The following is a 26,887-nucleotide window of genomic DNA, read 5'->3' on the forward strand; positions in this document are numbered from 1 at the left end:
ATGCTCGAAGTAATCCTAAAGGGTGTGAAAAAGTATGAATGCAGCCAAGAAGGTGCTCACGAATGGCACAGGATCTGAGTCAGAGGCAGCGTGGGGGGCACGCGTGTCCCTGCTCTGAAAGGAAAACAAAATTATGCAACTTGAGAACCCAGAAAACAGACAGAAAGACAGGCAGGCAGGCTGGCTGGCAGGGCACCCCACAAGCACACTGGGAGCAATGGGGGAGTTTGTATAGCTGCTGCTCCTTGGCTGCTTCTCAGTTGCCATCTCAGTTGCAGTTTTCTGTTGCTGTTGCATAAAATATGGCTGCTGCTGCTGCTGCTCCTGGTTCTCATGAGAGCGTCTCAACTTCTGCAGCAGCGCAGCTCCTCCTCCTCCACACAACCTCTGGGGTGGCGGAGGACCTATTTCAGTTGCTGTTTCTGCATTTGCATTCAATTAAATCAGGACTTGAAGTAATTGCCAAGTAAATACAAGTGCCAGGTCAGGACGGGATTATAAAACAAGTTTGCAAGTCGCAAGTGTGGAGTCGGGGCGGGAGTCACAGGAAAAGCATTTTTCTTATTGATAAAAATTGTTAAGCTGACAACTTTGGCTCGACAAAAATCGTGTGGGTTGTCACAAAAAAAGAGGAGAAAAACCCTTTAGTCCTGGTGCCAGTCCCTCGGCTGCCTCCAGTCAAAAGTTTATTAAAATTCAGGACAAGAAGCAGCCGAGCCGCAACAAGAAAGTTCCTTTCCCAGAAATTGTATTACAAACAAGAAGAAAGAGGATACATTTTTGGGGCCGAGGCTTCAGATACCCTCACCCTAAGATTTGGATCATGTTACCATCGATGGTGCCTGCTACTGGTTCATATATGAATATATGAGTTTTTGATCCAGCTTAATCTCTTCCAAATTATCAGGCAGATATCTGCATTGCTTTCCTTTGCAAACACCGCGTGAAGTTCATTATATCCTGCCCTTTGTCAGGGTACACATAAATATGGCAAAAGATAAACTTAGGAGAATAGGGAGCGGGAAGCAGGGGGCATGCTCTGCCACATGTGTCGCCTTTGGGGGCAAATCGATGGCAGATTGAATTGAAGCAGCAGCTGAGCCTGAGGCTGTCCTCGTACTCGTCGTCCCGTACCCGTCCCGCCAGTCCCAATCCCATCTGTCGCACTGCGGTTCAATTCAATGATTTGTGGCTGTGGCTCCGACTGAGTCTTAATTTATCAGCTCCCGCTCCCTCCCTCCCACTCCCCCAAGACAATTCCCGTCTAATGCAGAGGGCAGATGCGGTGGCGTGAAACTTTTTAAAATTCTTTAGAGTTAAGTTCAACTTTTGTCCAAAATAATTTGTATGCGGCTGCCAGCAGCTTACAAGAGAAAGTTCTCCATTGCAGGGTTGTGCGGGGGGGAGTGGGGGAATAGTGGACGAAAGTCTTCCGTCTGCAGCTCAAAGGGGCTGTGAGTGGGAGTGGGATAACAATGTACATACATATATGCTGAGGCTACTTATTAAGGTTCCTTTCCCTCTCGCCGCTTGCACTCCCTTTCTGCCAAGGTGTATTTTTTATAGGGTGGAAACTGTACTAAGAGTCTCATAGCCAGAGATCATACATAATCTGTTCAGGGCTCATCCATGTCGTTACAGAACTCTCGAAGGTAAGGCAGTGATTGCCGAATGTGCTCGCTCCCCTTGCAGAGAAGAGAAGGCTGTACCTCACCTAATTACACCTTTGCTTGCTGGCTGAACGAACACACGAGTTGCATTGTCCTCTTTGTCCGGGACTTGCACATGGTTGCTCTTTCCATGGACGTGCTGGATGAGAGCGGAGAGAGTTTTGAGGATGTCTCTGGGTTCCGGTGCCTGCCTGTTGGAATGTGTTGACATAGCGCTAAATTTTACAGTTACTTTTTGTTTGCCTTTCTGCTAGACCTGCTCCTGCTCCCGCTCTCTCTCTCTCTCGCTCTTTCTCTTTCTGTAGTTTAAGTTTTACATTTTCTGGGAATATTTATTCAAGGCCAAAGGGGCAAAGGGGCAAATCCCCCGTTTAATGCTGTGGCCAAACTTTGTGTGGGGGCGTGTAAGCAAGGATTTTGTGGCTAATCAAACATTATGAATAAAGCAGTAATGGCTTAAGTGGTGAACCTCATTTACCTGTGACTTCCGTGACTCTCTCTCTCCGGGGAGGACTAGTGTAAATTAGTCAATTTTTAAAGGTATTTTAAGTATTTTTAGAGGAATTTCCAAAGTTATTGTGAAATTTTCTTCTACCTTAATTCCCAGCGGAGTTCTCTTGTCACAGTTTGCAGTTTTTACAGGCTCCGCCCCCTTGGCTCCTACTATGTCCCAAATTACCCAATTGAACTTAAATGCCCCGTGGAAAAGAAAAGTTTATTTCCCCCACTGCCTACTACTGCCTACCTCCTCCTCCCACTCGTACCACTCCTTGCTCATTGTCTCAGCCCACTAAACTTGCTCATTTACCGCTAATTTTGTCACTGCTGCAATCTCGTTTTGGCATAACGAAGGAGCGCAAAGCGGCAAGCGGGGAGAGCGTGAGCAGCAGCTAATGCCGCTTAACCGTTATGGCTATAAAAGGAAGCTTCGAAAGCTTTTGGCACAAGCTTAATGCAAAGCGACTCAATAAACGACGAGAGACGATAAAGACCAAAACATCACCTGAACACATTTCGCACTCGCGCGCTCTCACTCTCTCTCTCTCGCTCGTTCGCTCTAAGTAACCCTTGCCCGAGGAGCAGAAGCAGTAGCAATGGGCCGCAAATCCCCCCCAATAGACTCTGAATCGGATCTGAGGAGTTTTCCCCAAAGGGGGCTGCTGCCAACTCCATTGAAGCGTAAGAGTTTCTCGCCCAGACTCCATTCCAAATCAACTGCATTCCTAAGCCCTGTCAGGCATTTTATGGCCAACACGAAAGCTAAACTTTTACCGAGGGACTCGTAACCAACCCGGTTCAGGATTCACTCTCGTACACTGGCATTTTCCCCTTCCTCCTGTTCCTATACTGCTCTCCTTTTTGCTTTCTCCCCCTCTTCCTCTCTCTCCCTCTCCCTCTCTCACTCTCTCTGTCTTGCTTTAGCTTGGCTCGTAAAATTTTATGCGTTTTTTGCGCCCTGCGTTTGGCGTTGGCGTTGAAAATGAAAATTGTTACTCCACAATGAGCCGGGGTTTCCAGCTCCCGGCTGCGGACTCCCGGCTCCCGGCTCCCGGCTCCAACTCAATGGCATTCGAGTCGAGTCAAGTCGAGTGTTGTGTGTCGCCTGCCAGACCCTGCCTGGGCCTCTGTCCTGGCCGGGGGTGGAGTGGCAATGGCAGCTCCGTTAGAGATGGCAGCCCCATGCCACTGCCAGTTCGCAGCACGAAGTTGCGGCACTTTGGCCTGGCGAAACGTGTTGCGTGTCAGCGAATATCGGAGTCACGCGGCCATCCCTAGTTCTTCTCTACATTGTTGTTTTGTTTGTTTGGTTTTTATGACTTTGGGGTATTTATTTCACTTGAGGCTAGACGACGGGGGGGATGGACGCGCATGAGGGGTAGCTCACGAGCCGAGCTGCTCCAGCCTGATGTTTCATTTCTGTCGTTTCGCTAGCTTTCCTTCACAACTTCCCCATCGCCCCATCGCCCCATCGCCTGTCTGTGCGTTAATGAGTCAACACAAAAGGCTCAGCTGTTTGTTTAATGCATGTTCCACCCCTTTTTTCAGACGCGACACGACACGACACGGACACCCCCTCTACGCATCAGGTTGGTTTTCGGTTTTAGGTTTTGTGTTTTACGTTTCAATTTCGGTTGAAAAATTGTAAAGCCCACATAACTTTCGAAGGCTCAGTGTGTGACAGCGAACTTGTCGATCAAACTAGAACCATTTAAATCTTGGAAATAAAGCTCTACATATTCTAAATATACCATAAGTACTCGCACCTATAAACCTGTCTAATCTGTCTTAGCCTGGCAGCATTTTGTATTTAGTTTTTAGAGTCCCACTGTTTTCATTTTGTTTGAGAGTGTGTGGAATTGATTAGAACCATATTTCATGCTTTAGTTTCAGCAATGAGCCGCAAGAGAATTAGTTTAAAGTAGCTCAGTAGTGCTAAATAGTATCACAAATATAAATAGACCCCCTGGAGATGAAGATTGCATTCATTCTGTTGGCTTTATCCATGCCATATACGCATACGCACGCCTTTGAATTGAATTTGGGCCTGTTGAAACCCCCTGGGGAGATTCCCTTCAAAGGTGAGTCTCTCTTGAGCCAATTATTCCACACGAAACAAATTAATATTGAGTACTTAGCCTGCCTCACTGATGGCGGCATGCGATCGGGCTACTGCATAGATCTGTCGCTTAAGGAATTCACCGTTCCCGACACAAATGAGACAATTGCCAATATCCAGTGCCGCGTGTTCGCCAAATATCGCAATTGCAAGCCACCGGCCAAGTGCTGCACCGATGGCTGGGACTACACCTACGTGGTGAAAACAGACCATTAAATGGGGTGGGGATAATCCCATTAAATTCGTATTAAATTTACACGCTTTCAGTGTCACTTTCTGCTTGAATTAATTGAGTGAGCTGCGGGATTGGAATCCAGTCTTACTTTTGGGGTGGCTTATGCATAACTGGGTGGGTGTTCCATGCACTGGCTACTGCCTACCCCTTTTGAGAGACGACGGCTCATATTCAGCTTGGCCCAAAAACACAATTCAAACTTTCCCTCTCGCTAATTGTGCGAATATTTTGCAGAACGAGGCTTCAACGGCCTGTGTTGGGAGCTGCCATTAAAACCAGAGCAGACCTATAAAACTCCTGCACCGCATCCGGACACACATACCCGTACATACCATATGATTGCCGGAGAAATTTGCTGAGCTGAGTAATAAACGAGTCTGCGATGTGCTTCAATTATGTGCCAGGATGCCATACTGCCAGGCTGCCAGGCTGCCAGGCTGCTTTCCCATGCTCGTGTTTCGCAAACTTTGGCCCGTGATGAATGCGAAAATATGTTTTCGGCGACTCCATAATGAGGCAACTTCGCTGAGGGGATGCCACAGCCGTGCGGGGTGCACCATCAATCTGCGGGTTGTGTGTTTGTAGCCGCCTGGAGGGACCGGGGACCGGGACCGGGGCCCATGAAAACAAAAGTCAAATTTTCTGTGAAATTTATTTTGTGCCTTGTCAGGGCCTGGCCATTGGCGCGTATGCGTAATGTCAGGTGCAATTTATGCGCCGCCAGGTAAACGGCATAGCCATGTGGTATAGGTCAGTGGGGTCCCTGCCACCCCCCTGCTGTTTGCCTATGCGGCGTATGAGTAATGCACATTTTACGCTTGAATTGCCAAAGCATAGGCCAGTGCTTCGCTTCGCTGCATAAAATATTAATAAATTGAAAGCCATGTGAAATGGCATTTTTATGTTTGTTCTCCTGCCCGGCAGCAGCAGCAGCAGCAGCTTAGTTTAGGCCCTTCTTTTGTTGCAGTACAGAGCATCAGGCACAGCTGTCGGGGGTTCCATTACGTAATGCATATTGCAAATATTGCGCATACGCCATGTGTTGCTGGGTGGCCTGTGTCTGTAGTTTATTTCCATTCTAGCCAGATGCTAACAAATGCATTTGCATTGGATGTTTTTGGGGTCTATTTTATTTTCGATAGAATTAGTGTTTCATATTTGCGATAGATAGCAGTGGGATCGGATCATATTTACATACGTACTCGCATGTCTCCCATAGAGTATTCCCTCTTCTCCTGCTTCGTTCTGCTGCTGGCCAACTCTTTTTGGGCTCTGCGTTGTGCCTGCCGCACTTCCTGCTGGCCAACTGTTCAATCAACCTTTCCCTGGGAAGGCATTTGCTATTCATGACAGGCAGATATTTGTACGTGCCAGGAAAAGCTAAGCAGCCCATCCACATCCACATTCACGTTCCCATTCACTAGCCCTGCCAAAAGGAAAATGCCAACTCATTCTGGGCATTTTTCTATGTTGCTGTTGCTGCTGATTCAAATGCAAATATTGCTTTTGCGTTTTTGGGCCTAGATCTGGGTCTGGTGCCTGGTGCCTGGGCCTGGCCAAAGTTTTCGCACGAGGAAACTTTTTGGCAACGTAGCCGCACTGTTGAGATTGGTCGTGATGCTGCTGGGCCAACTTTAAGCTCCAATAAGCCAAGGCAACTTTACGGTTTATTGCCATGTTTGTTTGTCAATCGTTTTTTGGGGGAGACGGCACTCAATCCGGGCATTCAATAGGCGCTCATTTTTCAAACCAAGTGAAGTGTGAATGAGCCAAGGAAGACCCCACCCACCCCGCCCCCCACTCGCAGGCCCCAAGGACCCTTAACAAATTTGCCCAGTCCAAATGAAATGCCTATGAAAGGTGGCGGGGCCCGTCAGAGTGGATTTCTTTTTAAATAATTCAGAGGAGGCTTTCCTTTTTATTTCGGTTAAATTTATTTATTCGTGTTTATTTAAATGTTTTGTAAACATGCATCAAAGCTTAAAATACTAGTTATAAATGTGTGTGTGTGTGTGTGTGCTTATTCCTTATGCATATCCTCTATATAATCGTACCTAGAGATATATATATGTATATGTGAGTTTAAAAATGGATACACTTTCCAATGCTAAAAATTAAAATTTGGCTTTGTTTTCCTTTGCATTTCGCATTCGAAAATCACGAAAGTGCGCTCAGATAATTCAGTTTTACCTTAAGTATATATTTCTTTAGAATAAAATGCTGATGGTGATGTGTGGGGCGATGCTTTAAAATACTCACTAATCCTAGAAATGCTTCAACTGGTCTAAATGCAAATATTTTTTGGGCAACTTCTATATACATTTTGCCACGCAAATGCAATACTTTTATCATCATACATAAGTACTCGGAATATCGAACAATATATATATGTATGTATATATGTATATGTAATGTGTGTGTTATATTGGGTGTAATTGTATGTGTTTGTACAGTTAGAACGTATCCATATATAACTATATAGTACGCATGTTAAACAGGCGCTTAGAACTTAATGTTAAGCCTGGCAAAGAAAATACTTGGGGGAAATGCTTTGGGGAAATACTTTCTGGGGGATGGGAAAAACGTGGAAATAAATCTAGAAATTACTTTTTGGCATTTGCTCAATCAGTCTGGGCCTGCTCCTCCGTCCCCTCCTCCTCACTTCTCGGCTCCACTCTGCATGGCCTTGCTCAGGGCGGACCCCAGTTGACTGAAGGACGGACGCTCCTTGGGATTGGTCAGCCAGCAGGATAGCTGCAAGGGCACAGCGGATGAATTAATTAGCTTGCCGGCAGACTGGAGATTAATGGCATGTCAAACACTCACCAATATCTCTTTGAGGCTGTCGGGCGTGGCCTCTGGCACCGTCCACTCCAAGGTGCCGGCCTGCGAGCGCTGGATGACCTGCTCGCTGGTTAGCTCCTCCTGGGGCAGCTTGGTGGCCTGATTGAAGAGCTCCCACACCACCACGCCGTAGGCAAAGATGTCGCTCTTGGTGGTGTACTCATCCTCCTGGATGCACTCGGGCGCCAGCCAGCGCACCGGCAGCAGCGTGTTCCGGTGCTTGTGGTACTCCCGGCTGTACTTGTCCTTGCACAGCGCCGGATAGGAGACCTTCACTATAAACTCGCTCGAGATGACACAGTTGCGAGTGGCCAGATCCCTGTGGGTGGAGAAAGAGAACGGCACCGCTCAGAGGATGCCTGCACCCAGCCCACTCTATACCGGACTTGGACTTACCTGTGCGTGCAGCGGGCACGGTAGATGGCATCCATGCCGCGTGCAATCTGATAGGCCACGGCCAGCACCTGGCTGGTGGTCAGTGGCGGCGGCGAGGAGGTGGCCGTGGCTGTGTTCACCTTGCCGGCGGTGGCCAGCAGGAACTGCTTGAGATCGCCCCAGTCGGTGTACTCCAGGACCATGTAGTGCGGATCCTTCTCCCGGCAGAGGCCAAACAGGCGGACGACTCCCTTGTGGGAGATGCTGCGCAGCAGATCCAGCTGGCGACGGAACTCCTGGCAGGCCTGCTCGTCCTTCACCTTGTTCAGCGCCTTGACCAGGACCAGTTGATCGAGCGCCGACTGCTCTGGCTCCTCCTCCTTGATCTCCTCGATGTCGTCCATGGAGGTCTTGGAGCGTCGCTTCTCGTTGAGAGTGCTGAGGGTGGTGCTGCCACTGCCACTGCCGCTGCCGCTGCCGCTTCCCCCACTGCCTCCACTCCCATTCTCGCTGTTGCTGTGCTGCTTCTCCGTGTCCCCATCCTTGTCCGATGTCGCGCTGGCCGCCACCAGGGACGCCTTCAGCTTGCCCACGAACACGTCTCCGAACTCCCCGCGTCCGATCTGCAGCAGCTCGCTGAGGCCGGAGCGTGGCAGGACGAGCTGTTCGTAGACGGACTTCTTGGAGCTCCTCGACTGCTGGCTGCAGGCCGTGTCATCCGACTTTTGGGCGTCTCCGTTGGACTTGGATTTGCCCTGACCCTGGCCATTGCGCTGCCTGGACAGGCACGGCTCCTGCTCGGATCCCTTGCCATTTGTGACGGCGGCATCCGGCTGGTCGCCGCCAGCCTCCTTGATGCTCAGCTCGTTGAGGCGGGCCTTGCGCGCCTGCCGACGGTAGCGACACCACAGCATCAGACCCACCACCAGGACAATGTATGCCAGGGCCACAGTCATCGTGATGAGGACAGCCCGCGTGACCAGGAAGCCATCGCCGCCCGTTTCCTCGGGGGCGAAGCCATCGCCGCTGCTCCGCACCACCAGCTGCACATCCTCCCGCTTCAGACCCGCACTGTTGCCGATTGTGCAGCCATAGCTGCCCTCGTCCTCCACCTGAACGTTGCGTATCTCCAGGGTGCCGTTCTCCAGGAAGCTGAACCTCTCACGATCCGTGTTGTTCTCGCTGAGATACTTCAGGTCCTTGTCCCATTGAATCGTCGGCCTGGGATCGCCAATCGCCTGGCAGTGCATCGCCACAGTGGCCTGCTCGGTGGTCTCAATGGGTCCCACGGGTGGCACACTGAACTTGGGTGTGACCACCACATTGATGGCAACGGTGGCATTGATCCGGCCCTGACTGCTGCTGGCCAGGCACGTGTAGTTGCCCCGATGCTCGGCCCTCACGTTCCGAAAGATGAGCGTCCCATTGATGTCCACCTCCGCCTGGTCGGGCAGCGAGCTGTTCACGGCGCCCGAATCCTGCCCGAATCGAAATCGAAATGGAAATGGAAATGGAAAGGGAGCGAGGTGCGACGATTAGTAAACAATTTCCACAGTCCTCCTCGTTCGGAGCATTTTTTCATCAAATTCCAAAAAACAAAATGAAATTTCAGGGTGGGTAGGGAAGGGAAGGGAAGGGGAGGCAACGCAACGCAACGTTTGTTTAGACCAAATGAAAAAAAGTTCTTTTGAAAGGGGTCCTGTGCCGGGTGCCTCTCTTTCTTCGCTCTACCCAAAAATAGACAAACAGTTGCCGAAATTGGTTGGCCATTGGCGACAGCTGGCCTGCCAGCAGGCAAAATGCACTCGGCGGAGCAGGAGGATGGTGTTTAGGCCGTGGATAGAGTTTTGCATATGAAATGTTTGGGCTTGGGTTTGGTTTACGCGGAGGGAAATGTTTGCCCAGTGGCGCGTTGCGCGTTGCGCGCTGAGCGTTTTTCGATTTGTCAGACACACGGACTGAGGGAGAGAGGATACGGATGCACACTCGTCCTGTTTGAGTGCTCTCAAAATGAAGTCCCTGCCACTACTCACCCTCTGCCATTGCACCTGCGGCGGCGGTGTGCCCTGGGCCTTGCAGTGCACCTTGGCCACGGCTGCGTCTAGCTCCAGATTCTTCGAGGTGGGCTGCGGCATGAACTTCAGCTGCTCAATGACCTCCAGAGTGCCGGGGGAGGAGTTGAGTGGCGCATGGCCCTCGAGCTGCAGCTGGCACTGGTACTGGCCCGCATCGCTGGCAATGATGCTGCCAAAGCTCAGGGTGCCATTCTGCTTGTGCAGCACCAGGCGCGCGTCCTCGCGCAGCAGCGCATCCTTGCCGGAGTCGTGCGGGTGTCCTGGTATGGGAATGGCTCCGCCCAGCTCCACGTGCCGCAGCAGCTTGCCGTCCTTTCGCCAGCGGAGCTGAATGCGCTGGTTCTGCAGCTCGGCGGGCAGCTCGTAGAGACAGCTGAGCGCGGCTGGGTCGCCCTCCTTGATGAGCAACTGGCCAGCGGGACCCTGGACAATGCGTAGATCCTCGGGAGCTGGGGCGAGCGACTGCTCCAGGCCACCAGATCCGCCCCGCTTGCCGCGGCACAGGAAGGTCTGCTTGGCCCAGGACTCGGGCAGCTTCTGGTTCTTCTTCAGCAGCCGGGGCAGACACTTGATGTTCGCCTGGTAGACATAGCCCTGCTTGCTCATGACTCGCCCGGCCGCATTCGAGGCGGTGCAGCGATAGAGGCCATCGTCGGAGGCAGTCGGCTGACGCACCAGCAGGCGATGCTGCTCCAAATGGACGTTGCCCCAGCTGCTCAGCCTGGCGCTGTTGCGATACCATTCGATCTGCAGTGACTCGTCCCCGGAGGCGCCCTCCACGTGGCACTTGAGCAGCAGCTCGTTCCGATTGCTGCCCAGCAGCTGCACGCTGGCCGACTCCAGATCTGCAAGAAACAGAAACAACAAAAAATCAATTAAGGAATTTATGCGAACAACTGCGAATCAGGTTTCCCCTAGGGCCTAGGCCTTGAGGGCCCTACTCTGGCGGTGGCATTCCATAAATATGCACAGCATATCCGGAAGATACATAAATACATTCCGCTTAATGCGTTTTCTTGGCTGCGCAAATTTCAGTTTTCCGTTCTCAGTTCTCAGTTCTCAGTTTCTGTTCAGATTTTTCCCTTTTTATATTTTTCTTGCTGCATTAAGTGCATTTTATCGTCAGTTCTGGGCGGAACATGACGCGCTCTGCGCGGCTCCTCCAATCTTTGTGGGTCGCTGCCGCCGCTTGAAGGTGGCAGAGGAGGCGAAGCATAAATTGAACTGTCAGTCAGTCAGTCAGTCAGCCGGTGGTAGAGGGGTAGCGGCAGTGGCAAGGGGCTGGGGTCGTGTCTACTCTTGCACCTTTATGCATGTAAATGCCCATACGAGTATGTGGGCCTGCCCTGCTCCTCTGCTTCAGCCATCCACTCAGACAGAGCAGACGGAGCAGCGGAATGGAGCGGTGAAACGGTACTTGCAACAATTGCTGCATGAGAAAAGAGTTTGTGGCAAGAGCCACCAGAAAAGAAAAGCTGGAAAAAAAAGAAGAATATGCTAGGGTTTAATTTATGTTTTAGTGGCAGCTCAAGGCGCAAGGGGGCGTGGTCGGTTATGTGGCAGACATGCCAGCACAATCACCGTAGCCTTTGTGCCCCGTGGCTCTGCCGTATCTCTGGCTCGCCATCGCATATCTCTGGACCTCTACCTGAACCTGGACCTACCAACCCCGAGATGGAGCCGCAGCTCTCTTCATTGTGGCAATGTGAATGAGCGAGATACTTTTGCATCTCTGGCTGATAATTGTCAATCGCCGCGAGATGTGTTTCGCCTTAAAGTTCTCATTTCTGCTCTTGGATAATTTATTCAAATGATAAATATATAATTTTTTTTTGGTTCTTTTCTGCCGCTGCCATCATTTTCATAAGGCAGTTTTTTATCTACTTATGGGGGCAGGATGGGCAGGGAGGAGGTGGCCATGCCAAGCCATGCCTTCTCCACTGTGTGATGTATGTTTTATGGATATTTCTTTCTTTTGGCCTATCTGAATGTTTGCCAGGTCTGTGGACTGTGCACTGCGGACTGCGGACTGCGGTTAGAAAACACCAATTTACATATGCACATAAATCTTGTTTTGTGGGGGGGGGGGGTCTCTTGTTTCTGACTCTGGCTCTGTTTGCCTTGCGACAGGCGGGGACACACACACAAAAAAGAATCCCTCTAAATATTTGTAGATACTTATTTTGGAGGGAAAGAAAAACAACCTCAGCACAGGCGAAGGCAGAAGCAACGGCAACGGCAACGGCAGGAATCAACAAAATACGAAGCGACAGACAGCAACAACTCAATAAACAGAGCCTGTGTCTTCGTCTCCGTGTATCCGGGTATCCGGGTCCCGGTACGGGTCCATCTCCGTCTCCGAAGTGTCAAAAGTTTGAAATGTACATACGTATTACGTATCTGTATGTGTATGTGTATCTGTGTTTGTGTTTGTATTTGTATTTGCTCTGCATGCGATGGGGTAGGGGGGTAGGGGGGAGCAGCATGGGCACTCGGGACGGGATACATTCCATTGAGTCGGCCTGTGGCATAAACTTTTGGTATATGTTACGACCAGAATGACAGTGGAGTCAACTAATTGGCACTTAGACAGCCGAACCCAGAGCACAGCCAACGAAAGTATCTAATGGATGGATGAATGGGATGTACAGCCAAGTGGCAGGTGAAGTGTGTGTGTGTGTGTGTGTGTGAGTGTTAGTGTGTCTCACAGATAAATACAAAAGTATCTAATGGCTACGTAAGTTGAAAATCTGTGAAATTCGAACAGATACGAGGCTGTTAAGGCTCAATTAGCTCAAGGCAGGTTCCGGATCAGAGCTCTTTTTGTGGGGAGTAGCTACTGCTACCTGCCACTTCCAGAGGAATACCTTAGATATTTAGTGTTTTTTTTTTTAGAGAATAAAAATACAAAATGATCTGCTAGATATTGTAAGAGAAGAACAATCCCAAAACCATATTTGATGGGGCTTCCGTGGGTTCCATGGGATGGAATGGAATGGCATGGCTTGGCCTGGGCTGCAGTTCGTAGACCCTGGGCTAACTGTAACTCAAATTAGAATGCCCGTTGCACGCCGCTCGCTAATTAACGAGCGTCGTCTCATTAGACCCGATGTACTATGCAGCGTCACTGACTCCGGGGAGAGCGTGTGCATTCAGTTTGGGTGGGTGGGGGCAACTGCCAGATCTTTTGACACCTACACCCATCACAAAATCATGGACAGAGGGTGGAAGCGGCCATCATTCACACGTTGAACGTGCAACTCGAGGTAAACATGGGAAAAGAACAAAACACACAGAAAAGAAATGAAATGAAGAGAAAAAAAAAAAAACGAAGTAAAGCAACGCCTTCGGGTGGTGGCTTCAAAACAAAATAAATTTGTTAAACTTTTTTCCGCTGGCTGAGGCATAAACCACAAAAGGCTGTAAACAAATGCCAGGCCGGCCAGGCACAGGCAGGCCAGGGCTCTGGAATGTACGGAGATGGGGCAGAGGGACAGAGACCCATAAAAAAAAGAGACGCGAAGTAAACGCGCGCCCGAGTAAACAGAGTGGAAGTAAATGTCGAATGGCATGGGGCATGGGGCATGGGGCACGGGCAGGCAGCGGAATTATAGATATAGAAATTGGCCGGGAGTGGGTTTTCGGGTACCACCAGATCGACTCGCCTGTTATCGCCTGTTATGCCGCCGCCTCCCCAAAGACGCACATAAGTGTGCCGACTGGGTCTTATTCCATCAGCATGTAAGCAAAGTTGCTCCAGCAGCGATAAGATAGGCGAGCCCCGAGCTCTCTATTCCTTGCCAGATGGGCTCGTTTCGCCCTGCATTGGCTGCACTTTTTTTTTTATCTCTAACTTTTTTATGAAAATATAATTAATTGATAATCAAAAATAGATTATTTTGCCTGTGGCTGCAGCTCGAGTGGAAATGTTTTCAGCGTCAGTCATAAACCAAGTGGCTTGGCAGTGCAGAGAGCGGGGGTGGGGAGTGGGAGCCCATAGAAGTGTACGATGGATAGGATGGACTGTGAAGTGGCCGGCAGTAATTGTGGATCGTTAATGGACTTATGCACCACCACAGAAGAGTCTTTGGCCCAGCCAACGGACAGCGGACAGCGGGCAGCACTCCACTCGACTGCACTTCAATTGATTTTCGAACAAAGCGGCTTACAAGTTATTGACCCATTTAACAAATTGGCGCAGCAGTTCAAACTTCGAAAATTGATGCAGATAAAAGTCATTTAACAAATCAACTATATTTGGCATTCGTTTGTGCAATTATTAGCCAAAGAAAACATTCAATTAGATGAATAGAGAATATCAATGAATTTTATACATGTTCACCCGATACCATTTCCATTTCATGGGCTTTGCTTTGCTTTGCTTTGCCTCTTGGCTTGGGTTTTCCCCGTTTTCTGTGCAAATTTATGACAACGACTGACCGTAGCATCGTCTGTAGTGCCATCCATGAGGCGTACGGCTATGAAAGCTTTGCGGGGGCTTTCCTCTCTGCGTTATCATCAGATCTTTAATTAAAGTTGGCCAGTCGCTGGCACAGCTCTCCGCCCCGCGTATGGCCACCCCCAAACAGTTTTCAAATTAAAACGTTAAACATTCGATTATCGCACATTGTCGTTCCCTTGGTGCTATATACGAGGGGTATCCGTATCCCTGCAGAGGCATGGCCCAAGGGGATTCAATGGATGCATGAAAGAACAGACCAAGGCAAGGGGGTTCCATCAGTATTCATTTAAGACAGATCAGCTTGGAAAACGTAGCTAAAAGTCGAGTTAAAGATACATCCTTGCATGTCCCACCGATCCACACACGAAACTCTGTGGAATGAACCTCTCTTGCTATTGGCATTGGCATACAAAGTTAGCATGGTTAGTAGCTCCCCCGCTGTCCCCTGAATTATCTAGACTACGCTACTGTTTCGGGCTTACTCTCTAATGCCTTTCCTGGCCTTTCCTTTTGGGCCCCATCGAATGGCCAAAAGTTGCTAATGATCAACTCGTGTAACAACAGAGGAAAAGCCAAAAGTAAAATAAATGCTCCCAAAAAAAAAAGCAAAAACAAAAGTATAAAACAGAAATTTAGACAGAGACAGAGATAGAGATAGAGAGCGTCAGAGGGAGACAGCGCAGGAGAGCGCGCCAAAAAGTTGACTACAATTTCTGCTTCTATAGCAGCCCTATATCCAGTGTCGTCTGCCTGGCCATGGCCATCATCAGCCTCGTCGTCGTCCTCCCCTTTAATGTTCACTCCGAGCTCGGGCTCGGGCTCGTAAAATTTTATGCGTTTTTCCGGCATTCACAAAATGAAAATTATCCGGTTCTGCCCCGGCCCGGCACCCCTATCTCGGCACAAACCCCACCAGCCGCCGCCCCCCACTCAACGGCAAACTGCAGTCAACTTGAACTTGGGTCTGGCGCACAGATACTCTGTGGCACCGCAGGAGGAGCAGCAGCTATATCCAGACGTAGCGACTCTGTCTCTGTGTGTTGGGGGGTGTTGTTCTGCTGATTTGAGGGTTGCTTTTGTCCTGTTCCACCCACCGAACAACACACCGACCCCCCCCCCTTATGGTGTCTGTGTGTGTCTTTGCATTTTGTTTGGTTTTTATGACTTTGCTGTTGGCTGTTGGCTGTTGGTTGCCATTGTTGCTGCTGTTAGTCCATGCTGCTGCTGCTGCCATTTCTCATTTTATGTTTATGTTTCGTGTTAATGTTGCATTTCATTTCCATGTACATTTCAGCATTTCTCCGCTCAGCTGTTCAATGCCCAGCCCGTGCTCTATCCTGGCTGTATCCTGGCTGTATCCTGGCCCTCTATCCCCACTCTATATCCCCGTTGCTGCAGAGTCCAACAACCCCTTTTGGCTGTGCAAATGTTTGGAATGTCTCCCCCACCCGGCCCGCTGTCAGCCACGGCTGGCAGTTGTCTGGCTGGGGTCTGGCTCCTGGCTCCTGGCTACTGGCTACTGGCTACTGGCTCTTGGTCTGGCTACTGTTTCTGACTTGATTCTGGCTCTTAGTTGTTTTTCAGCTTCGCTGATGCTGTCTGCTTAATTCCTTTCAGTCCTCAGTTAGTTCTGTGGCTCTGTCAGGCATTTGTCTTTGGACTTTGTACTTAACTTTGGCAGTTATATTTCATTTACATTTCAACTTACATATAATTTCCAGTTTATTTAAAATCTTTGCATTACTTTGGGTAGAATTTGCTCTAGATTTGTATCTATTTAACAATATATCTAGTGGATATTTATATAAATTGTAGAGCATCAGCTATTCGTTAGATTTTAGTGTGGAATCCCAATCAAAGTTCTTCTTTGTTTGCTGTTTGTGTTCGAATCTGTTAAATGTTGCAAGCGAAAATGTCATCACTTTTCTTGCGCTTAATTGAACATTTATTTCCAGCGAATAGATGGCAGCAAAGGATGTGAAAGACAGCCAGACAAAAGGAGCCAGGGCATAGAGGAACGATTTCGAACCGTAACCCCACCTACCCTGATAGGATGAGCAGAAGCAGAAGCAGGACCATCACCATCATCAATGCATATTTTAATAGTTTTTGTCTGCTGCTCGAAAATTATGAGATTGATAGAGGGACAGAAGAAGATGGTACTGGGCGGAGAGGAGAGGAGAGAATATAATCACATAACCCACTTAGTCTCAGCTGGCGCCAGCCACCAGCAAGACATCCCCTGCTGCCCACACTCCCCCAAGATAAGCAGCCCCAGTCAGCCCAGCCCAGCCCAGCCCAGCCCAGCCCAGCCCACCCAATGGCATTTCCCGCTGCCTTTCAACAGCAGATGCAGCCAACAGCCAACAGCCAACAGACAGCAGCATCGCAGCCAGCCAGCAATTAAAATCAACTCCCAAAACTACAAATTAATTAGTTAATTAATTAGCTAAAAACACTTGAGATGGGGACTATAAATAGATGCGCTGGTATGAGCAGATGAATGGATGGCAGATCCACATCCACATCCACTTGCCTCCATTGCCTTCTTCTGCTGCTGCATCTGCATCTGCTGGGTGGTTGGTGGCTTTGATCACAACTCGAATGCCGTGCCAGTGCTGACAGCAGAACTCTACCAGCTACCAGCAACCATCCGCCATATCTATACGATCTATACGATCTCACATCTCTCGGTGCCAGGGGGCACACATGCAGTCCAGATTGTGCATAAAAACTTTCGTTTTGTTTACACGGATGGTACGGCCAAGGGAAGCAGCGAAGCTATAGCTATAGCTATAGATACTCGTACTCGTACTCCTCGGCTCGCCTCGCCTCGCATAGGGTCGGGTCGGGGAGTTGTTTGTTAAATTTATGCATTTTTCTGCTTAAAGGCAAATGCAACTAAATGAACATCAATCACGTGAGGCCGCCGCCAGTGCTGCTGCCTGCTGCCTACTGCCTACTGTCTGTTCCTCCTGCTACTGCTGGTTCCACTGGGCTCTTCTCTGGCTGCGCTGCATGCTCCACTGCCTCGGACTGCATTCTGCTCACTGCAGTGCACTTCCTGTGGCCAAGAGGGCCGCCAGCCGCCAGCCCCCTGACGCATGTACATCAAAACTTTCGCTGTTCGCTGTTCGGTTTTTATCTTTCATCAGTTGCACGAGAACGGGTTGCTTCGCTTGCTTCAGTTTTAATGCCTCTTTACCTTTGTCCGTCTTGTGGTTAGCTCTGATCCAAAGAGTGGATGGGATGGGCATGGCATGGCATGGGATGGGAATGGAATGGAACTGGCTTGGGCTGCCAGTGGAGTAGTGGACGGAATGCCATTAAAGGCCCAGCATTAATCAAATTAATTTGCTTTATAGTTTCTTTGATAAGATGTGTTCCGTGCCCCCAAAGGAAGTGGATTGCTATTAGGATGGCAATGTACTACTCACATATCACGCTCAATTTGGCCGGAGGCGATGCCTCCCTGGCGCCGCTGGCCAAACTGGTGGCAATGCACACATAATCGCCAACATCCTCCTCCCGCTGCACGGCCTCGATATGCAAATGGGAACCAATGCGATAGACACGCTTGTCATACACAATCTCTCGACCTGAAACGGGCATACGAATCGAATTAGTACAGATTGAAGTGGATTGGATTGCAATGCACGTGCATATATTACAGTGGTTAGCTGCTCTTACCATTGTGCAGCCATTCGTAGTGCAAATAGCTGGAGGGATCCGTGGCCTCGCAGCCAAAATCAGCGGCCTCGCTCTCCACAATGGACTGGCTCTGGGGCACGCGCAGGAACCGCGATGTGCTGGCCCCGGCAGGAGCTGCAATGCGATTAAAATAAGCAATCAGAATTGGTTAAAAGTTAAGCCACTCTACATACTGGTACGCCAACATTAATGATGGCAGCTAAAGAGTTACCCTCAAATTAACAAACACCAAAAAAAAGGCTGCACCAAGCCTAATTGCATTTAATTAAAGTGTTTTAAGCAAATTAAATGCGCTTAAGCTGCTTAAATTACAGTGTTTAGGTAAAATGTAATTTTGTTGAGGCAAAAAAAAAAACCCTGAAAAGGGAAAAAGAAATTTCATTTCGCACGAAACCTGCGAGGGATTGAATACTCTTACTGATGCTACCTACACAATTCATTCAATTGCTTTAGCTGAATATGTGGACTAGTTGAATCCAGAAAGATGAGCTTAGATGATGACTAAACCCTTTTAAGCTAACAAAGGCTGAGCTTAGAAGCTAATTCTGTATTTTTATGAGAAGTAAAGGCAGTTAAAGGTCTCTCTTTTTCCTAAACCCTTTACAGCAAGCCTTATAATCCATCATATGTACGTCTGTTTCGAGCCAGAATACCCTTTTTTAGCAGGGCATATTCCACACGCCATGCATCGTTGCGTGTCCCCAATAAAAATTACAATTTAAATGCGAATTGGTTGGGGAGAGGGGAAAAAATAAAATAACCAAAAACGTTTTCAGATCAGAGCCTGTGGGCCAACATAATGAAAAGCCTGCCGAGAGACGCCTTGCAGCACAAAAACTATACAAATGAATGTACAAGGGGAAAATACATATGTACATACATATGTTTTTATTCATTTTATTATGTAAATAAAAACATATATGTATGTGTATTTATTATTTTATTATGTTTTTATATGCATTATTTCTTTGTCTGTTGGTGAATGCAATTTGGTTCGGTTATTTACTCGTACATTAAATCAACATCCGCAAATGCAATTTATGGGAATTATCCTGCGGTGCTAGGGGGCCCAGAAAATACGTTTTTATGTTAATGGGATTACTTAATGAGCCAGAAATTAAATGCCAATACCAAAGTATATGTATAAAGTTCGGGGGGGTTAAACGGGGGAAGGCGCCACCACATCACCTGCAGCAGGAGAGGAGAGCAGGAGGAGCTATGCAGCATTATTGTGCAGTGCATCCCGCGCTGCTAAATGCCATGCAATTCAAAAGCAATTACGAGTATTCGTGATTACGGGCTGGTGCATGGGAGAGCACAGCGGAGAGAACTACAAAACGGCAACCATTATATTTGGCCACTAATTGGAGCAATTTGAGACAACACCTCAGATTGTGGGGGCCACAAAGCAAGACCCAAACGGGGACCCAGACCCAGACCGAGAACCACGACCACGACAAGGAATCAATAAGCAGGCACAGAACCACAGAAACAGCAACAGAAACAGCAACAGAAACAGCAACAACATCATTAAAGGCAGTCGAGTCGTCGGTCGGAGTTTCTGTTGGGGCACGGCACAGTGGTATTATTATGTATTCAGATGCCAGTCACATAGCCGGGCGACGTGTTATGATACAAGCGGGCGAGTGCCCCACCGTAAAGGCAGTTGGACAGGCAGACAGGCAGCTTGGATGGGGAGCCTCGTCCTGGTCCCTGGCCCTGGCCCTGTCCCTCTCTGTGCGTGCGACTCGCATCGATTTAATTTGCTGTGCAGAAAACAAGTTGGCAAGTTCCCTCTGCTGCTGCCCCCCATCTCGGGGCAGTTACTGGGCGTCGATTAAAGAAATATGCGCCCCGTTTGGCTCCGGCGTTGATTGCGCTGACGTGGGCCCGATGCGTGACGGGGAGTGGCGAGGAAAGGGAGTTTGAAGCAGCAAAAAGTGTTGATGCTGCAAACGGAGACCAAGAGGCTACACTGAGAGGAAAAACTCGAGCTAGAAGTAGGAGATAAGTCTGAAAATACGAGTACTCAAAGCAGGAGCGAGAGGGATCAAAGAATTCCACTGAAATTTTCCACTTTCTTTCTCTATGGTATAGGATTTTAACTGCCAGCAGACTAAGGCTCTTAATCAGGCTAAGGCAGTGCCCTAAATAGGCAGGAGATCCCTGGGTCCGCAAATGCCTCTCATTCGTTTTGAGTTTATTTTTTCTCGCAGTGCACAGGACAGGCAAGAGCAGCGGGCAGTCCATCGCACCAGCGACTGTCCATCTTGATCTGTCCATATAGTAGCTGCCTTTCTCCCCGGTCTGCTCCGTCTCCTCGCTCCCCCCTCTGTGTGTGATAATTAGTTCGTTTGTTTGGCTCAAATAACCGAAATCAGCAAGTCAGCAGCCCACTGGCAGACCCACTGCTGAGGCTGCTCCTGCTCGTCAGCATCAGCATCTTCTGCTTCTGCTTCTGCCTCAGATTCAGATTCAGATTCGTATTCAGATTCAGTTTGAGTTTGTGTTTAAGATACAACATTCAACTGCCACAAATTGTGCGGCAACATTTGTCGATTAAGCACAATGAATGCGAAATATTGTTGTAATAATCTGGACTCCCACTGTGGCATCCACTTGAACTTGCCCCAGCATCAGACAACGCACCACTCCCCACTCCCACTGCCCACCCGATGGGTGGCGTTTTGATTTGATTTCACTGGGGGAAACGATAAAGATACAGATACAAAATACAAAATACAAAATACAGAATACAAAATTCAGAATACAAATAGATGGGGAAACGAAACTGAACTGTCACTCTGGAATCTGTGGCATTCGTCTGGGAAAACCTTTCGCCAGGGGAGAAACTGCAAGTCAACATGGGAATGGAGTGAACACGGGGCAAATGGAAATGGAAATGGAAATGGAAATGGAAATGACTGCCACTGACAATTACCCGTCAAAAGTTTGATCTGGAGCTGTGTCATTTGGGGGGAAAGGAGGGCCGGAGGATGTTCGTTTTGATAAGTTCTCTCTCCCCTCTCTCCCGCTAAACATTCTCGGCTTAGCCTGGCCTTACCTCCATCAACTCCATGGCAGTCTGAATCTGAATGGGAGTCTAATTTTCTTGCAATTATGAGAGCGCTCTCGAGTGAACTTTCAACTTGAAGGCTTTAAGTTGGCTCAGGATGCAGACAGGCAGCCAGTGGGAGTGGGAGTGGCAGTGGCAAAGTGGTGTGGCAGGAAAGCTAGCTGAGTTGTAGTTGCCACAGCTGCCATGCCCTGCCCTGGCCTGCCCTATGGCTTGGCTGGGCATGTTGCATGCAGCATTTTGCATGCTTGAATAACAAATTATGACTGCCACACAAAAGGAACTCACACACACAGGCGAGAGCCGCACACAGACGGAGAGACAGGACAGCCAAGCCATATTATTTGCCATACAAATAATGGACCTCCATGGCGTTCGTTGCACAGATTTTGAAATATGCTAGTACATACGTACCTACATATATGTACATATGTATGTATGTATGTATATATGGCCGGTATGGCCGCCTCTCTCTTTGCCTCTCACTCTCTTTCCCTGTCTGTCGTCTCTACAAGGGGGGAGGACGCCTTTTGTTTGCGGCTGTTTGCCTTTGTGCTACTTAACCGTCAGCCGTCAGCAGTTGCTGGCTCTATCCTGCCACACACACACACACACGCGAACAGGAGTCGCCTCCAAGGAAGGACCTCAGCTGGCATTCATAAGTGTGTGCCCCTTGAGATGTCCTTCCACAGACACAACGATCCCTCTGCTCGCTCACATGATCCTTGCCATAAACTATATTTGATTAGCTGGAAATTTTGGGCACTGCCGCCTGTCCCACTTCAAGCGGCCAATACCCAGATCAGATCCTTGTGCGACTGCCTGCCTGTCATGTCCTTTGCTTTGAATGAACTGCTTACCGCCGGCTGCGCTCTTCTGTTTGCCCAAGAACTTCATTTTGCGTCTCATATTCATTGCAGCGGCTACCTTCCATCTCCCGCTGCCTTGGACATGAAACATGCTACTGCTCCTGCTCCTGCTCCTGCTCCTGTCCGGCTTCTAATTGAGTCATTTTGCACGCTGTTGCTGCTATTCAGAATTCAATTGCAGATACAAAGGCTCGCCAGGGACGCCATAGTTACCCGGGGCACACAGGCAGCCCAGGCAGCCCAGCCACCCAGAATGATGAGACAGATGCGGATGTGTGCCGTCGGGTAACAGCTAGCAAGACTCAATGGAAATGGATCCTTTGAAGTTCTCCGAATGTCTATTAATGCAATTTACCAATGCCCACATCAAAACAACTTTGATAAGCACACAGAGAACACACAGAGAACACAGAGAGAACCCTTGATTAAATATCTCATGGAGTCTCATCCCCCAATCCCATTCAGTGGACACTTACCCATCAAAGTGCTCGCCAGGATGCATATCCAGATCATCATCATCACATCCATATCCATAGTTTGTCTCTCTCTCTCTCTTTCCCTCTTGCTGGCCAATTAGCACACACTCACGAACACACGCACACACTCGACTCACGCGCGGAGGACACTCACGAATCGGATTGAAGGGTATTATATGCTGACAATCCAATCCAATCGGTTGATATAGTCAAGCGACTATCCATCCATCGGCTCAAAGCCGTAGGTGGTGAGGGGGAGCGGGGATAGCGGGAGTGTTTTGCTGCCAAGTAAGTGCCGGGCACTCGAAAATCCACTCAACGCATCTGTAAATATTCAATATTTGGTTGCCAGACGACAGCGACGGGTCCAATTGCTGACTGGCCCTTTCGACGGGTGCCCCGGAATGGAATCAGAGGAGCCTGTGTATATGTCGGGCTGGATTGGGTTGGCTTTTTTTTATATTTACTGTGGACACTCAAATTAAATTGCTATTTACATAGCTGGAACGCATGAAATGCATTTATCAACGAACACGAACGGTGAGACGACTCAAAAGAGATACGGATACGGCACTTGCTGTCTGCCGTCTGCTGCCTGCTGCCTGCTGTCTGTGGTTGTCTGTAGCTGGCGTGGCTGTTGTTGGTTTATGTTTCGTTTCGTGGTTACTATTTTTTTTTTTCTTTTTATCAGTGCCTAGATTGACAAGCGACAAGCGACCGGGGCAGAGCTGCACTTCACTAACAGTTTACGGATAGACCGATACGCCGACAAAGACGGTATCTAGATACACAAAATGCACTGCAAGACGACCGAGAGTAGTAGATACTGGAACTGGAACTGGGACCGAGACGGAGGCCGAGACGGTGGAGTTCAATTACCCAGAGAATGATGCGAACCGATATACCAATTCCAAGACCAATAACGAACCGAACCGAACCGATCCGAACAGAGCGCAACAAATCAACTTAATTTGTATCCCAAAGATACTGCCAGAGGAGGAGTAGAGCTGTATTGTGTTGCTGCATCTGCTGCATCCTTGGCAATTGGGCTCGAAACACGAAATGAACCGGCTTTTGGTGGGTGATTTTGCCTGCTTCCCCGCCTGCCCGAGGTTTTTGGGGGGAGTTTTGCGAGATATCTGTACGAAAGGCGAACACGGAACAGCCAAACGAACCGCTTGCGCCGACAGTCGGTTTCGAAATGAGGGCTGGCTGGCCTTGCCTGGCCTGGCCTGGCCTGGCCCTGCCTGGCTGCCGGCATGATACTCCATTCTGTTCCCTGTTTTGTACGTGCATGCACGAGTTTTTTAATGCTGTTCTGTGCAGTACTCAATACTCTTTCCGATATGGGATATAGAAAGTCATTCTGTAATATTATCTGCAAATATTAGAGCAGAAAGAACAGACGATCGAATGCAAAAACACGGATAGGTCGAGTTTTGTTCCAAGAATAACTTTATTGTTTATACAGATAATTCAAGCAGAGTTTTCAAAATGCAACATTACATATAAATTCATAAATCAGCTGAAAAATAATCCAAATACTATACTATACCATATAGTCACATGAAATATAAAATAATAACCGCATTTATGGGTAAATTCGATTCCAGGGACCTAACTCTGTTAATACTATTTTATATTATAAATTTTAGAGAGAGTAAAAACACGAGAGAGACAATACGAAGTAGAAGTAAGCCGAGGGAGAGCAAAGAGAGAATACTGGGTGCAGTCTGCGAGTCTGCGTGAGAGCCAGTATTTATGGCCTGTATATGGACAGTGTTGCCGTGCAGCAGACGCTGCGCGCCAAAACAGTTTGAATTTGAAAATGATTTTCTGGAATTTTATATTTAGTAATAATTACTTGAGTGAGAGTTAGTGATAGTTGGAGCAGAAAAACACTTAAATTAATTGGGATCATCCCACAGGTTAGGCGAATTAAATGAAGGGGAATGGAGAAAGTTTCTGCTTCTCTGCCTGCACAGAATTTAAAGTTCTGTAATGCATAGTACGAGTGCAAATGCACATTCTTACTCTTTAAATGAATTCTGAAGACATAACTAAGGATTTTATTGCTGAAAATATAAGACAAACGACATCTTTCCTGTTTCTTCAACGTATTTAAAGTCAATCCAATGCAATGCATTCATTCATTTGCTCATCATTTATTTGGTCTAAATGCTATCCAAAGCTTTGATTCAAAGGAGGGTTACATTTTGCCCAAATGAAGCTATCAGCTGGCAGTAATCAGCCAAGAGTCGCTAGGCAATCATCGCTGGCTTTTCCTCTTCCTTCTTTATTTCCACCTCCCCCTGCTGTGGTTTCCCCCCCCTCATTTTAAATCCAAACAATAATGCGTCTTAATGACCCAACCAGAAGCAGCAAAAGCGGGGGGGTTGCGGGCTAGATAGTGTCCGTGGGAGCGGAGGGTGGGTGTGTGTAGGGGAATGGTAATATCCATTGGTGGCTTGCTGTTTTTACGAGCAGACGCACGCGCTTGGGCAAACTGCAAGAGGCTTCCGTCCCGAGACACCCAGGAGCTACTGCTGGGTATCTCTGTGTCTCTGCGTCTCTGCCTCTGTCTGTGCGTTTTCCATTTTATAGTTTTCCGCTTGTTTTTTTACGAGGCCTTTCAACCCCACTCCTCGCACCGAAAATGGAAAACAAAAACCCAAAACCCACACAAAAACAATTGCAGCAGATCCTTTTGGACGAGCGGCGGCGGCGGCGGCGCTGACTGACATCCAACACAGTCGTAAAATGCCGTTGCCATTTGTATAAAATAAACTATGTATATACTATATCCCTTCCCCGTCAGAGAGGGGTGGTGCCCCTGCCCTACCTCTTGCCCACCCCTGATTAACAGCCCTTTGTGATTATGTGTGTGTGTGCGGTTATCAAATGAAAGCAGAAAGAGAGAGAGCGCGGCTATCCAAAGTTGGGCACTGCGCTTTTCCATTTTCCACTTCCCGGACTTCCCGCACGACAGTTATTGATGTCATAAAGTTGAAGATTTATGCCCTGCTCTGCCAGAATGTTGGGCTTATGTTTTATTATTTTGCCTTTCGGATTTCTCCCCTAAACCAGGCCCAAGGGATGGAGAGGATCAGTAGTCACAGTATTAGTCGACTCAAAGCGGGCCAAATGGTGTGTTAATAATTTGATATTAAAGTGCATAGATATTCGAATTGATTGGCAATGGAGGGAAGGCATCGACAACTTCCCAAGATTCTTCCAAATATATAAACTGCTTTCGTAGAACTCTCTAAGGATTCCCCAACACCCCATCCTCAAGTAGTACTTGTTCCTCAGATCTATCCCAACTTATTTATTGCCAAACCATTAGCCTCAGATCTTTTCATCTTTCTGAAGTTGTGGTGGGCTCCCTTTTTAGAGTCCCATCTCTGGATGTTTAAGTTATTGTGCATTTTCTACTGGTTACCTGTACTCAGCGCCTCGCCTCGCCTCGCCCTGCATATGGAATCCTCTCCGCTGGCAAACATCAAACATTTTGGGAGGCATTTAAATAAATTTTAGTAACGTAACGCGGCCTTTGCGTAGACTAAACAAAATAAACATTTAAACAGCATCCATCCATCCATCCATCGCTCTCCCGTATACAACTTTTGAAGGTGTTTCTCGCGGGGGCCCGAGTGCGGGATCCACTATAAACAAATGAGGCGAAAAAGTACCAAAAAAAAAAAACGACGAGAAGAAGGAACACATCACATGGGCGGAAGGGCCCCGCAGCCAACAAGTTTTTAATGCATGTCGATGTCGTCGGTCGTCGCCGCCGCAGATCAAAGGCGAATCGCATCAGAGACGGAGGAGGAATGGGGGGTGGCGGCATTGGATAGGATAGCACTGGAACGGAATGGGCTGTATAGGGGTAGGGTAGGGGGGGGGTAGGGGTAGGGTAGGGGGTTGGTGGTCGTTTAATTGCACTTGCCGCTTACTTTTTTTTTATTATTATTTGTATCAGCCCCCATGCCTCATGCCCCATGCCCCATGCCCCATGCAGCAGGTCTGGGTCTGGCCTGCGCATGTGTAGTTGCCTTTGATGTGCGGTGGGCGCATAATGTTTATGCGAGCGCTATAAAAAACCATAAAATATGCACAAAACGCATAGCTTTTTCCTCGGCAAGGCATAGGGAAGGAGGGAAAAACCGAAAGGCAAACTACGATTGAAGCCAAACAGAAATGGAAATGTAAATGAAGCGATTAAGTGCAGACGCTGGCAATTGGAATGGAATTGTCGCTGGTAATGTAGGGGCATTCTGAATGCTGATGGAAAGGGCAGATGACAACCGATGACATAAAGGGGAATCACAGCTCCAATGGCAATGAATATTCAGCATCGCAGTTGGAATTGGCTGTCTCTGGAGTAGGTACAAAAAATATGAATATTTTCAAGGGATATCTCATATTTTCCGATCTTTCTTTTGGATTTTATTTCTGTCATGTACAAACCCCCAAC

At 48.4% G+C, this 26,887-nt stretch overlaps 2 protein-coding genes across 2 annotated transcripts; one reads left to right on the top strand and one right to left on the bottom strand.

Annotated features, from left to right (window-relative positions):
- The first annotated feature begins 4,118 nt into the window (after positions 1-4,118).
- Positions 4,119-4,559, top strand: LOC121404132. Its single transcript, XM_041593053.1, has 2 exons — positions 4,119-4,249; positions 4,307-4,559. The coding sequence occupies exons 1-2, from the start codon at positions 4,141-4,143 to the stop codon at positions 4,501-4,503; spliced, it is 306 nt and encodes a 101-aa protein (XP_041448987.1). The 5' UTR covers positions 4,119-4,140; the 3' UTR covers positions 4,504-4,559.
- A 2,361-nt stretch (positions 4,560-6,920) lies between these two features.
- Positions 6,921-23,613, bottom strand: LOC111078517 (tyrosine-protein kinase-like otk). The gene is made up of 7 exons (XM_022373226.2): positions 22,411-23,613; positions 17,969-18,103; positions 17,716-17,877; positions 9,775-10,661; positions 7,763-9,219; positions 7,349-7,685; positions 6,921-7,276 (listed from the first exon to the last, which is right to left on the bottom strand). The coding sequence occupies exons 1-7, from the start codon at positions 22,466-22,468 to the stop codon at positions 7,181-7,183; spliced, it is 3,132 nt and encodes a 1,043-aa protein (XP_022228918.2). The 5' UTR covers positions 22,469-23,613; the 3' UTR covers positions 6,921-7,180.
- Positions 23,614-26,887: the final 3,274 nt, after the last annotated feature.

This window comes from Drosophila obscura, unplaced genomic scaffold (assembly GCF_018151105.1).
Source record: "Drosophila obscura isolate BZ-5 IFL unplaced genomic scaffold, ASM1815110v1 contig_186, whole genome shotgun sequence".
Taxonomy (NCBI): domain Eukaryota; kingdom Metazoa; phylum Arthropoda; class Insecta; order Diptera; family Drosophilidae; genus Drosophila; species Drosophila obscura.

Coding starts and splice junctions, on each gene's coding strand:
- LOC121404132 (XM_041593053.1), top strand. CDS start 4,141: ATGAAGATTGCATTCATTCTGTTGGCTTTATCCATGCCATATACGCAT. Junction 4,250..4,306: donor TGGGGAGATTCCCTTCAAAG/GTGAGTCTCTCT, acceptor TTGAGTACTTAG/CCTGCCTCACTGATGGCGGC.
- LOC111078517 (XM_022373226.2), bottom strand. CDS start 22,468: ATGGATATGGATGTGATGATGATGATCTGGATATGCATCCTGGCGAGC. Junction 18,104..22,410: donor CCTGGCGAGCACTTTGATGG/GTAAGTGTCCAC, acceptor ATCGCATTGCAG/CTCCTGCCGGGGCCAGCACA. Junction 9,220..9,774: donor CGCAGGTGCAATGGCAGAGG/GTGAGTAGTGGC, acceptor CGATTCGGGCAG/GATTCGGGCGCCGTGAACAG.